This window comes from Trichechus manatus, unplaced genomic scaffold (genome assembly GCF_000243295.1).
Source record: "Trichechus manatus latirostris isolate Lorelei unplaced genomic scaffold, TriManLat1.0 scaffold00052, whole genome shotgun sequence".
NCBI classification, from domain to species: Eukaryota; Metazoa; Chordata; class Mammalia; order Sirenia; family Trichechidae; genus Trichechus; species Trichechus manatus.
Genome location: NW_004443988.1, coordinates 14,948,952 through 14,961,605, shown reverse-complemented (window position 1 = coordinate 14,961,605; position 12,654 = coordinate 14,948,952). Strand labels below are relative to the sequence as shown.

Sequence of the window (12,654 nt, the reverse complement as noted above, 5' to 3'; positions counted from 1 at the left end):
GAGAAGTTAGAGGGTTGACATGTGGGGTTGTTAACCAATGTCATAAAACAGTATGTGTGCTACTGTTTCATGAGAAACTGTTTGTTCTGTGGGCCTTCACCTGAAGTACAATAAAAAAAAAGAAAAAAGATTTCAAGGATTTCCCCATTCTGAACTTTGTATTAGAAATATAACTCAGACTTGCACTTATATTGACCCCCAGACAAACCTGGGCTCCTTACGACTGGGCACACTCGCCTCATGGAACTCAGTAATCTCTCCACGCCTGTGAACACACCCTGAGCAGACCTAGAGTAAATTTTATTCCGGAATTTGTGTTGATGAAGCAGACTACCTTTCATCTTGCTCAATTCCACTTGATATAAGACTTCCTTAATTTGCAGAGCAGAGTTTTCAACAGAACACTGGGGTAGCTCTGATAATCTTTTCCAACAGAATTCTTCTACCAGCTTGGGGGAAGCTCAGTATTCCAGTGTAAAGTTGAGGATGACAACAATGAACTTTTCTTTGTCTCTTCATACAGCGTCAAGAACTAGAATCAGAAAACAAAAAACTGAAAAATGAGCTGAATGAGTTACGCAAGGCCCTTAGTGAGAAGGGTGCTCCAGAGGTGACCGCTCCGGGCGCACCTGCCTATCGAGTCCTCATGGAGCAGCTTACCTCTGTGAGCGAGGAGCTCGATGTCCGCAAGGAGGAGGTCCTCATCTTGAGGTCTCAGCTGGTGAGCCAGAAAGAGGCCATCCAACCCAAGGTAAGCACGAGCAGATGGCTAAACTGGCCTCCATTTCTTCTTAGTCTTTTCCTCCAATTTATGATGAAGCAAATACCTAAGAGCTTTTGTATTCTAATTTCGGATTCATCATTAAAAAAAAAATTCACTGTTGTTTTAAAACTGTTGAACAGTTGGAGTGAGCCAAACGCTAGTGAAATCCCAGACCTTCAGAGTTTTGCCTCTCGCTCATGAGCATAGTGAAATCCCAGAAGACCTTCAGAGTTTCACCTGTTGCTCATGAGCAAAGGCTTTTAAAATGAATCTTTGAAAGTAATCCAGCCGCAATAAATTTCAGCCTAAAGTAAAATACTATTAAATTTGAAAATCCACTTGTATACTGTTAAATTTATAAATTTACTTGCTGCAGGAGGCAGTAAATGCTACTTTAAAACAATGTGATAACAGTAGCCTGTTTAGCTATGAAAGGTAACGTGAAGAGGTCAGAAATGGCATCAGCGAGTGGAAGTTGCAGGGAGACGGTCACTGCTCACTTCAGGGACTCTGTTTAATAGGGGAGCTGTCCCAGCTGGGAGGGGCTGTGTTCAAGGCTGCAACAAAAAGGACCCAAACACTGGGGGATCTAGATGCCTTTTAAAGTTCTTCCCTATGCTCTGTATGCTGTATGCTGATGAGAAATCCACCTTTTTGTCATTTTCCATCAGAGGGAATATCTGAGTAATTGCTTTGAAAACCTGGCCTGTGTCCCTTCCCATGTGCATACAGTTCCCAGGAACTGAAGCATCCCAACTGCATGACCTGCCACATAAAACATGTCCATAATGTATAATGAACCGGATGCTTGAAAAGTCTGAGAGTACTCCTCTTAGAAATGGCGTTTCTGCACGTGGTTAAGACACTGTACCTGTTACATATGTTTGGATTTGATAAAGGGAACTCACTCATTGAGGAAATATCAAAATCTGAACATGAGATATGTGGCCAAATACTCTTGGAAAAAGGCCCAGTAGCAAGTAGAGTTATGTAAAGAAATGGACTCCCTTATTAAACAGATCATGAGCCTCTTAAGTCTGAAATGAGAAGAGTTCCACAAGGGGGCTCTCCATTTTGGCTTGTCACCTTCCCAGGGACAGTCACAGTTGACTCCCAGGGCTACCACTCTAGCTGGGCCTTGAGAAACAAGACCCCTGTGGAACAGAGTCACAATCAAGATTCCTTTCTCTACTTCCCTTGTGACAAACTGGTATTCTCACAAGGCATTGTAGTAAAAGTTAAGGGAAAAGAGAAGAAAAATGAACCAAGGAACTTAAAAAAAATACAGCTAAGAGAGCAGATAGTTCTGGCCTCATACACTCTCACTTACCCCACTCACATATCCATGTAAATACCGCTGCAGTCTAGCCTCTAATAGGTTGACCCTGTCTAACCAAGCCCCCGACCTCCCAGCTCCCAGCCTACACACTGCAGTGGCCGTTCTGTTTCTGTCTCAGTAGTCTTGTTTTTCTCCTTGGAAAAATGCCCATGACACTGATTCAGACCTCTCAGACACCCCAGGGCTGTGTTGTCCCACTCAGTTTCCAGTCAGGGAGGCATGCCATTTCACAACTGCTGTGCAGGGCAGTGTTGAATGACACCCAGTGAGCCCAGCCCAGGCTCACTTACCTGCTCCACCTCCACAAGGATTTCGGGAGGCTTCACTTGGATAAGTAACCTCAGCTGGGGCATTACAGTAACTCTTACAGACCTAGGATAAGAATTTCATCCATGTACTTACAGGAGAGACATTCTGTGACGTATTTTACAACCAGAAAAACCAAATATCTCAAAAAGAATCTTAAGCACTTGTTCCTGAGAAATAAAAACTGCCATCATGTAGATTAACATTAGTGTCCCCTCAAGCCAGTTCTGTGAATTTTAATTTATTTATAGGGCTAATTTTAGGAGAAACAACTCATGGGTGTTTTTGCAGATTTATCTGTTATGATGGGCACTCTTGATGGAATTTATGGAACTAAGAGTTTACTGTTTTCTTCCATTTGTTTTCTTGTGCTTGCTGACTTTGTGGTTTTCAGGATGACAAGGTAATTATAAGCTTTCAAAGTTTTTAGTAAATATATTTCTCTTTTTAAACAATTTTATTAATGTGAAATATATAACAAAAAAATTTCACTGTGTTGTGCTACCATTACAACTGTCCATTTCCAAAAGTTTTCAGTCACCCCAAACAGAAACTCAGGGCCCCTTCAGCAGTAACTCCCATTCCCTCCTCCCCCTAGGCCCTGGTAACCACTAATAACCCTTTGTCTCTATGCATTTGCCTGTTCCAGATACATATTTCATGTAAGTGGGATCATATAATATTTGTCCTTTTGTGTCTGGCTTAGTTCACTCAGCATAATGTTTTCAGGGTTCATCCTGGTCATAGTAGGTATCAGAATTTCATTTCTCTTCAAGGCTGAATAATATTCCATTGTATGCATATACTACATTGTGTTTATCCATCATCTGTTGATGGACACTTGGGTTTTTCCACCATTTGGCTTTTGTGAAAATGCTGCAGTGAACTTTGGTGTACACATACCTGTATGAGTCCCTGTTTTCAGGGCTCAGGTATATACATAGGAGTGGAATAGCTAGGTTGTATAATGTCATAGAATGTAATTCTATGTTTAACTTTTGAAGAACCACTACAGTTTTCCATAGTGGCTGTGTCATTTTACATCCCCACCAGCAATGTACAAGGGTTCCAGTTTCTCCACATCCTCATCAGTACTTGTTATTTTCTGTTTCCAGTAGGTGTGAGGTGATACCTCATTGTGGTTTTAATTTGCATTTACTTAATAACTAATGACCTAGAGCATCTTTTCATGTGCTTACTAGCCTTTTATTTGTGTATCTTCTTTAGAGATATGTCTATTCAAGTCCTTTGCTCATTTTTAAATTGGGTTGTTTGTCCTTCTGTTGTTGAGGAAATACTTCTGTTTAATCCTAATTTTAGTTTATAGGTGTCCTCCAGTACATGTGATTGATGCTTCCTGGCCAGAGTCTATTTTGATATTTGCAGATTAGTTTTGTATTTGACTACTTCCTATTTGGGAAGTCAGTGGGAAAATAATGGATGTTCTAGGTTCGGGTCTGGATCATAGAGGGGTCTTCATGATTTCTAATCCACAGTCAGTTCTGTGACTCAATCTGCTAGTTATGGTGGGCTTCCCACAAGCTGGGAAGATGGAGCCCTAGCTTGAAATGCATTCAAGAGCACAGGCTCTCCAGAGCTCTCATTTCTACAAGCTGTGGGTTTGTTGGCCAAGAGTGAAGAGGAGCCTGAAGAGCTGAGCACTTCTTCGCTGCCCCTGCTCTTTCCCCAAGCTAGGATCCATAGCTGGAATGCAGAGTAGCACCTGATGAGGTTGCAGAGTTGGATTTCTCTACGACATCTTGTTTGAGCTATTGAGTGACAGATATGCTAAGATTTTCCTACATAGTACAACCCTTTCAGAATCTCTGGTCACTGGCTCAGGGAGACAAACAGAGCAGAGTCAGGAGCTTTCTAGTGCTGGTGATCCGAGTCTGATATCTGCCTTTCCGATCACCCCATCCTCTGCCCATCACTTCTTAGCTAAGGTTGGCAGGACGAGGAAAGGACTGTCTGCTTATTACCTAGGACAACAGCATACTAAGAAGCCTATCTTTCTCTTGGACTAGTTAATTAGGCCAAGTTACCCAATTTCCCAAAAGTTCAAAACTGAGGCCATGTAGGTCCTCAGATATCAGAACACGTGAAGCATTATTTAATACAGAAGCCTGGGTCTTTGAAAGTTATTACTTATGGATTTTAAAAATCTGAGTATGGCTCTTTATGGAATGGAAATATTTTCTGCCTTTCAGGGAAGGAGAAGAAATTCCCTATGAAATATGTAGTAACATATTTATAAAATATAGTTAAATGCTGTATGTGGTGTTTGTGAGAAAAATTTTAAAAATTCAGTATAATATAAGCTCTGTGTTTATAGCTCTTATCAGGTTTTATTTGGTCTTCTCAGTGGACATTGATAAACTCACGAAAGGCAGCATTTGGAGAAAAGTTTTTTTTTTTTTTAAGGATGTTTCTTATAAACATTGAAATTCAAAAGCAAGCATTTGTATTTCTTTCTAGGGCTCTAGCTGGCATTAAGGTTCTCTTGAACTGGTGTCTTAAGATTATGGCATTTGAAGTGTATTCTATTAAGTCCACTTCATTGTGAGACTTGACTTTAGAGCAAACGTTGATCAGACATTTACTATTTAGACAAATAGAATGGGCCATTGGGTTCTAAAGTGTATTGTTCTTTAAAAGCTGTAAAGCAGTGATTCTTATTGTCCATTCTTTCCTTGGTATTTAGGAGAGAGAGAGAGTAGTTGAGTAGAAGCAAGATTGTGAAATTACATTGGTTGTCAGATAGATTAGACGAAAAGTAAGAAATAAAAAAAGAAAGTAAAAATGGTAGCAGAAAAGGCTTTTATATAAAATATTAGTAATTTTGACCTGCCAGATGTTTCATTCAAAAGCTTATGTACTATGTTATACTGTACAATTAAAAAAAAGTTGAATAACAGGAGATGGTAGATATTTACAAGGAGCTAAATCTTTTCCATTTTCCATTTATTTATACCTAAAGATGTGAGAAAAAAATTGTAGTTTTGCTGAAGCGTATCATCTGAACACCATCTTATTTGTACTGAGTTTTTAATTGAAAAATGAACTTTATGTCAAACTGTCAGTGTTTTATTGAAGTGCTTGTTTCGTTCTAACTGGTTGGTAAGTAGAGTCACATGCCGCATAATGTCCTTTCGGGCAAGTCTGACTGCGTATGCATCTGTGGTCCCATAAGGTTATAATAGAGTTTAGAAATCCCAATCGGAGATCAGGACGTAGTGGACATAACACTTAAAAAACACTTCCAAACTGTACACTGTTTTCATGAGCATCACAAAGTAGTGCGTGGATTCTTATTACAAACATTATATGTATTTAACTCAAATTTTTAATGTAATAGGCTTTCTGGCAGTCTGTACTATAAGTTGAACATAACCCAGGGACTGCCTGTTTATAATACAGTATTCACACAATGTCCAAATCACATAACATCCTTCTTCACAGAACATATCGTGGACTGACGTTAAGCAACGCATGACTGTAGTAGAAAGAACAGCTTTGTGCGTTACATTAAATAAATGTTCAGTGTTCTGGCCTGGTTATTTTTCTAATGCTGTACTTTTTATACAAAGTTAAGTCATTAATTTACTTATTTAACATAATACAAAATATACATAGGCAGTCAGTGATTTTATTTACAGTGCAGTGGCACTCTAGGATCTTAATAACTTAGTCATAGTGCATTAGAGGTTATCAAGAGAGGGAATCAGCATGCTTCTTTCTCACCATGCCACCCTCTTCTCCATAGTTACACAGAGCTAAGGCCGATGGGTGAGGCAGAGGTGTGGTGGAGCACATGTTATGAGTTGCTGTTGAGTCAATTCTGACTAATGGCAACCTCATGTGTGCAGAGTAGAACTGCTCCATAGGGTTTTCAAGGCTGTGACCTTTTGGAAGCAGATCACCAGGCCTGTTTTCCAAGGTACCTCTGGGTAGATTTGAACCACCAACCTTTCAGTTAGTAGTCCAGTGCTTAACCATTTATGCCTCCCAAAAGCCTTTGCCGTAGAGTCAATTCTGATTCATAGCGACCCTATAGGACAGAGTAGAACTGCCCCATAAGGTTTCCAGGGGGTGGCTGGTGGATTCAAACTGCCAACCTTTTGGTTAGCAGCTGGGCTGTTAACCACTGCGCCATCAGGGCTCCATAAACCCCCTTCTCTGGAGGAATGAAATGTATGTGGTCCAGAGCTTCTGAGTTATATCTTAATGTGGAAATGTGTCATTTCCCCCTTCAGAATACAATGACAGATTCCATAATACTCTTGGAAGATGTACAGAAAATGAAAGATAAAGGAGAAATAGCACAAGCATATATTGGTTTGAAAGAAACAAACAGGTAAGTTGGATCCTTCTTTTTATTTATTTTGGTTTAGTCCTCTTGATCTTTAGCCTTCAAGTTAGCCTCTTGTACAGTAAATCAAAGTTTTTATGCATTGCTTTATTGGACATCAGCTGACCTTCAAAGGGAATCCAAGGTTTCCAATGTATTCCCAGTTAAAATCTCATTTATAATATAAGGTAGCATTACTGATAATTAGAGGTGTCAGGAAAATATTCTTTGCATCAAGGGAAGACATTTTTGTAGATTTAGGGTCTTAGCCTTGAGGAAACTATCCAGTGCCCAGTACTGGATGTCTTGGACAGTCAATTTAGTTTGTTTTTCAGTATGGTTGTTTGTGAAATTTGGAGGGCCAGCTGCAGCTGCAGCTTTCAATAACTGAAGCTTAGTGTGAAGAGAGGTTACGAGTTACATGAAGTCATATCTCTAATACAAAAGTAGTTTCTCCAGGTCTTATAGTTAATTTTTTGACGCACAAAAAATGTTTAAAGCCGTGTCTCAAAAGCTGAGAACTTTGGACCTATCCTTATTTATAACTGACTCCAATAAAAAATGTTTAAATAATTTTTTAAATGAGAAATCAGATTTTATTAAGCCAAATCAAGCTCCTATCCAAAAGACTTAAAACTTTGTTATGAAGTGGACTGTGGAGATTGCTACATGAAGAGAACAACTGAAGTTTTCATTCTGTCATGTGTCTGTCATGATTAATCTCTAATATGATATGTGACATATAAGATTACTCTTGTGAATAATTAAAATATTAAAAACAGAACTTCTCTCACACCTTCTCAGTCATTTATTTCGCAGGAAAAGTTGCTCTAGATCCTTGATTATTTTGCTTTAATTTCTACCCATTGTATATGTGATGATATTGAATACACATTTTTTTTTAGTTAACCAAAAATTCTTTTTGTGGTATTGTCTTAAAGTCATCTGTAATTAATAAAAACAATCCTATTTGCTTAATAAAATATTTAAATGCCATGTGCTGCTCTTGACGATCATCATCTCATTACCATCCTGTATCCCTTTGTGTTTTGCATTGTTGTTCATTTTGCATGGAAGATGGTCTGCTATGGATTGCCATGAGTTGAATGAGGATGGAGAGCTGTGGCTGGTTTATGAAGGGTTAAAACAAGCCAACAGGTTATATTTGTCTCCTCCAAGATGGAATGTTACTAATTTGTTGTTTTTCTTACTAACAGTGGCCTCCTGACTTTAACACCTATATTTCTTATGCATTTATTGTTTTCCTGGGTAAATTAGTTTCAGTAAAACAAGCATTCACCCAAACACCTTCTTAAAAACTTTCTCTACTAAGGGATGCCATTAAAGCTGAAGCTGATTGATAGTGGATGCAAGAGTTGCCTCCTGTAAGTGAAGGATGCTTTCTAGAGTTGCCCTCAGGCTTAAAATTTGTGCATATCTCTTGCTAGGAGTTAGACGAAAACGAAAAATGAAACATTACAACTAAGAACCCAAATGTTCTGTTATTTAGGCAGTGATTTCTTGTTTGGGATAATGATCAATCTACAGGATAGACTGCCTGTGGCAGCGTGGCTACATTGTTGTGTATTATCATCATACTGCCTGAAAGCAACATTAAGTGTGTGATTTGGCATTCTGTGTGGTTACTGTGAAGTTCAAATTTGTGGTTTCCTACATTGCTGCAGTTCAGAGTAATTACTCAAACTCAACACAGCAAATATGTTTAGGGGAAAGCAAATAAAATTGAAACAGCAACACCTTTCTAAACACTCAACTGCTCTAGTGACATTTGTGTCTCAAAAGTCTCATAAAAATACCATTTTAGTAATTAAATTTTAAGAATACTTAATATTCTGTTTGTTCAGGGGGCTTCTGCTTATTCTGCTTTATTTGTTCTAATCATAAACCTTTGTCATTAACTTCGGGTGTTATAGGTTTAAGTTCTGTTGAAATTTTGTAATCACTAAAATATTTGTCTACTGTAAATTTGTTTGCAGTCACATTGCTAAATTTTACCAAGTGGTTGCCAACCAAGGGGATTAGAATAAAAGAATGTCTTTTCTTTCTTAATGCAAGTTAATACCTAACCATAACTTTCTTTTGTTTTTGGAAAAGGGGTTCATGTAGAAATGGGGGTGATGGTAAAGGGAGGATACTATGACTGTGGTGCTGTCACTGTCAATGGTCTGGTCTCCTCATGGGCAGAGCTGACTCCTGTATGTTTGCATGGAGAAGCAGTAACCACGTTGTTGGTCCTACTGATCTTTGTATTCTAAAACCATGTCTTGTTAAGATTCTGTTACTGATAAGTAAGCTTATGGGGAGAGAGATGACAAATTTTAAATATATAGGTGTGTATATATACGCAAACTTCAGAACTATATGTCTAGATTTGGGTAAATCTGTATATATTTCAAAGTAGTGCCCCAGCCTCTCTGTACTTCAGAGATAAGAACAGAAAATAAAAATGGGACCCTGGTCCACCACTCTCTGCCTGAAATTAACAATTCTGAAATTCTTAAATACACATTTAGTTATAATAGTTGGGAGGCTGTAATCTGGCCCTCTGTAGTTATTTTGTGAGAAAGACAGTGTCCTCTGATTGATTTATTTTAGTCATCATTTCTATGAACTTTTCAAAAGAGCTAAACTCTCCTGTCCTTAGGGCCTTTGAGCACTTTGTATTTGTAGCAGGCCCCATTCTGACAGACACAGTGTGAGACAGACACAGTGTGAGAGCATGCGCTTCCACTGCTGGCGCTTGCTGGAGTTTCTTGACTTTGATCAAGTCAGAAGATACATGGAAGCTAATGAGTATCTGCTTTTCCTACCCTTGCAAGTGAGTACCATATCCCACTAGGCAGGAGACTTGGGGGTGTCATCTCCTCTTCCTCCCTGTGTGGCTTCTCCCTAGGCTCCTGGAGTCCCAGCTCCAGTCACAGAAGAGGAGCCATGACAGCGAGGCCGAGGCCCTCCGTGGGGAGATCCAGAGCCTGAAGGAGGAGAATAACCGGCAGCAGCAGCTGCTGGCCCAGAACCTGCAGCTGCCGCCGGAGGCGCGCATCGAGGCCAGCCTGCAGCACGAGATCACCCGGCTGACCAATGAAAACTTGGTAAGGAGATGGTCGGGGCCAATCCCTGCCCTGAGTCCTAGTTTTTTCTAATTAAACACATCTTCTTGCTGGGAAAAACTCACCACCCCACACGTTACCCTCGTACTCCAGCAGAGACAGAGTCAGGAAAATATTGCTGTGTTGATAGAGATGAACAAGGCATGCATACCGATTATGTTTCTCACAGAAGGCTCTCAAGTGTCTGAGCGTTCTCATACCTAACTTGGAGGGTCTGGAGGATAGCCACCCAACTGCACGCTGGGCTTTTACTATCCTGGAGAACTCAGGTGATCTGGTCCTTTCACCTCAGCTGCAGATTATCTACCATGCCAGGAGGTTTGTTAGTGATTGCCATGACAGACTGGGGAAAGGCTTTGTGTACCTTTGGTCCTCAGGCAGCCACCAATAATATCCCACCATATCTAGCAGCCGGAGGCCACAGAAAAACAGGAGTTGAGTTGAGGTCAGGGAAGGTGGTTGGCAGAACCAACAGGGGAGTTTTGACTTTGGATGGAGCTCCCAGGACAGAGAGGAGGGTCATCAGGATTCAGGTTTACACATTTTTTATTCTTTGTAACAGAACTTGAGTTGTGCAGTGAATGAGGAGATTCATTAAGTCCAAGTTTTTCCTTTCTTTTTTTCTAATTCTTTCTTTTCTCTCCCTCTTATTTTTATAGAGAATATATTTTAAAATATTTCTTTCTTAGTCACGTAACTTTTATTACAAATATACAAAGTTTTTTTTATTAAGTTTCACAGGTATATTTATTATATTAAAAATCATCAAAAAGTGATAATTCTATATTTCTATACAAAATCTATTACATCATCAGTCTGGTTTTGAGAAAAGCTGTTTAGGACTGGTGATGGTGATTTGTATCTTTTTTTTTAATTAAGGATTTTAATGGCTGATAATAAAAGTTTGAATTTTCTCTGCAGATTGAACAATCCAAACCATCCCTCCTTTGCTCCTTTAGTGATAATTTACATTACAAAGAGTTTTCTGATGTCACTTAGTCAACCATCTTTTATATGAATTAGAAGTAGAACCGGAAAGTATTCTTTTCGTAGTCTGTCTGTCCCTCTGAAGACAGCTGTCTACATGAGGCGCCATTGTGCAAGTGGGGAAGGAAAATTAGGGCAGTATTTGGACTCTTTTTGAAGACTGAAATTGCACTAATTTGTGGGGGAAATAAATTCTTCTGAATTGTAGAATATTTTTGAAATGTTTTATTACTCTCAAGTATATTGTTGCTTAAACTAACAATGCTTTGATGACTAAGAAATGATAACTATATTGAGTAATACATTAATGACTGATCAGCATACAAATTCTGTGCTTATGAACGATTATTTTAAAAAACAAGGTGAAACCATGAAATAAGGATGCTTCTGGGTGGCTTGTGGAACCTAATCCCTATTTTGCCTATTTTATAGTTAAATCTCCAAAGTTTGTTCACTAAATTAATTAAACATTTCCCTTGTAACTTTGTTTGCAGTATGAATTTGCTTGGCACTTTTTCATAGCTAATACGAAAATAAACTAGTCCAAATTCCAAACTATAGAGTCTAGTTAATGAGTTTGCCTGTATCGAGGGAGAAAGGTTTTTGGATCAGCTGCTTCTCCTGCCATTATACTGACTATGAATTAGGGGAAATGGATTCAAATTTAAATAAATAATTGAAATGACACTTGTTCAAAGTCATTATGGTTTCTCAATCTTAATTCCGTGTATTTCCTTAGGAAACACTAGAGCAGAATACTAAAGCAGCAGTGGACCTGGGTTTAGTGCTCTCGGGAACTCTATCCCACATAACCCACCTACCCACGAACTCACCAACCTCCCATCACAAACACAAAAAACAGTTTTTCTCCAGTGAACATGCTCCGCAGGCCTCACCCATGCTACCTTTGAGTGGAGGAAGGCACACTGCTTCTCACCAGCCTTTCCACCTGCAAACAAAAGTGCAAACATTGCCATTATCAGTTTACTTACCTTCCCCACTCTTGCTGCTATTGGCAGCAAACAAGTCCAGCAACTTGGTGAGCGTGATACGTGGGGGAGGCTAGGAGGAAACAGGTGGAGGCCTGAGGAGTGAAATGCCAGCCTTTGAACAATGGCATCCTGGCCATAGCCTGTTTCTTTTTCTTTTTCTTGATGTTCATGCAAAATAATAATAATATTAATTAGAATCATCTATACTAGAAAGAAAGGAACCCTGGTGGCACAGTGGTTAAACACTCAGCTGCTAACCAACCAAAAGGTTGGCAATTGGAACCCACCCAGCCTCTCCACAGGAGAAAGATGTGGCAGTCTGCTTCCATAAAGATTTACAGCCTTGGAAACCCTATGAAGCAGTTCTGCTCTGTCCTATAGGGCCGCTGTGAGTCAGAGTGGACTCGTTGGCAATGGGTGTAGTAGGAAGATAAGAGGGAAATGGCAGGTGATAAATCATTGCCTTTTGAGTATTATATACAGTTTCATTATTTGTATTTTAAAACATTTTAAATTGATTTTGCTGAGAAGTAGCATTCCCCTCAAAGACACAGAGAAAAAAACAAATATCCGTTGTGCCTGTTTTTTCAGTATTTTGAGGAATTATGTACAGATGACCCTAAGAAGTATCAATCATACCGGATTTCACTTTACAAACGGATGATTGTATGTAAACCCAGACTGCTTTTCCATTGTCTTTCTTGCTCTTTCTAGGCTCTGTAACTGACGAGCACACTGGCTGCTTGCACCTTCCCAGGAAGTCCTTCAAAAACTCACAAAAGTCT

The 12,654-nt window shown here is 39.3% G+C and overlaps 1 protein-coding gene across 11 annotated transcripts in view; it reads left to right on the top strand.

The window, feature by feature from the left end:
* MYO5A (myosin VA) overlaps positions 1-12,654 on the top strand; it is a 272,641-nt gene that overhangs the window by 223,269 nt on the left and 36,718 nt on the right. For 8 of the 11 annotated variants that reach the window (XM_023732489.1, XM_023732487.1, XM_023732494.1 and 5 more), the window contains 5 exons: positions 524-751; positions 6,665-6,765; positions 7,837-7,917; positions 9,674-9,872; positions 12,461-12,535. In XM_023732489.1, coding sequence (XP_023588257.1) covers positions 524-751; positions 6,665-6,765; positions 7,837-7,917; positions 9,674-9,872; positions 12,461-12,535 — 684 coding nt within the window. The remainder of the gene's footprint in view (positions 1-523; positions 752-6,664; positions 6,766-7,836; positions 7,918-9,673; positions 9,873-12,460; positions 12,536-12,654) is intronic. The other 3 variants (XM_023732488.1, XM_004377676.2, XM_023732490.1) reach the window with 3 other exon arrangements.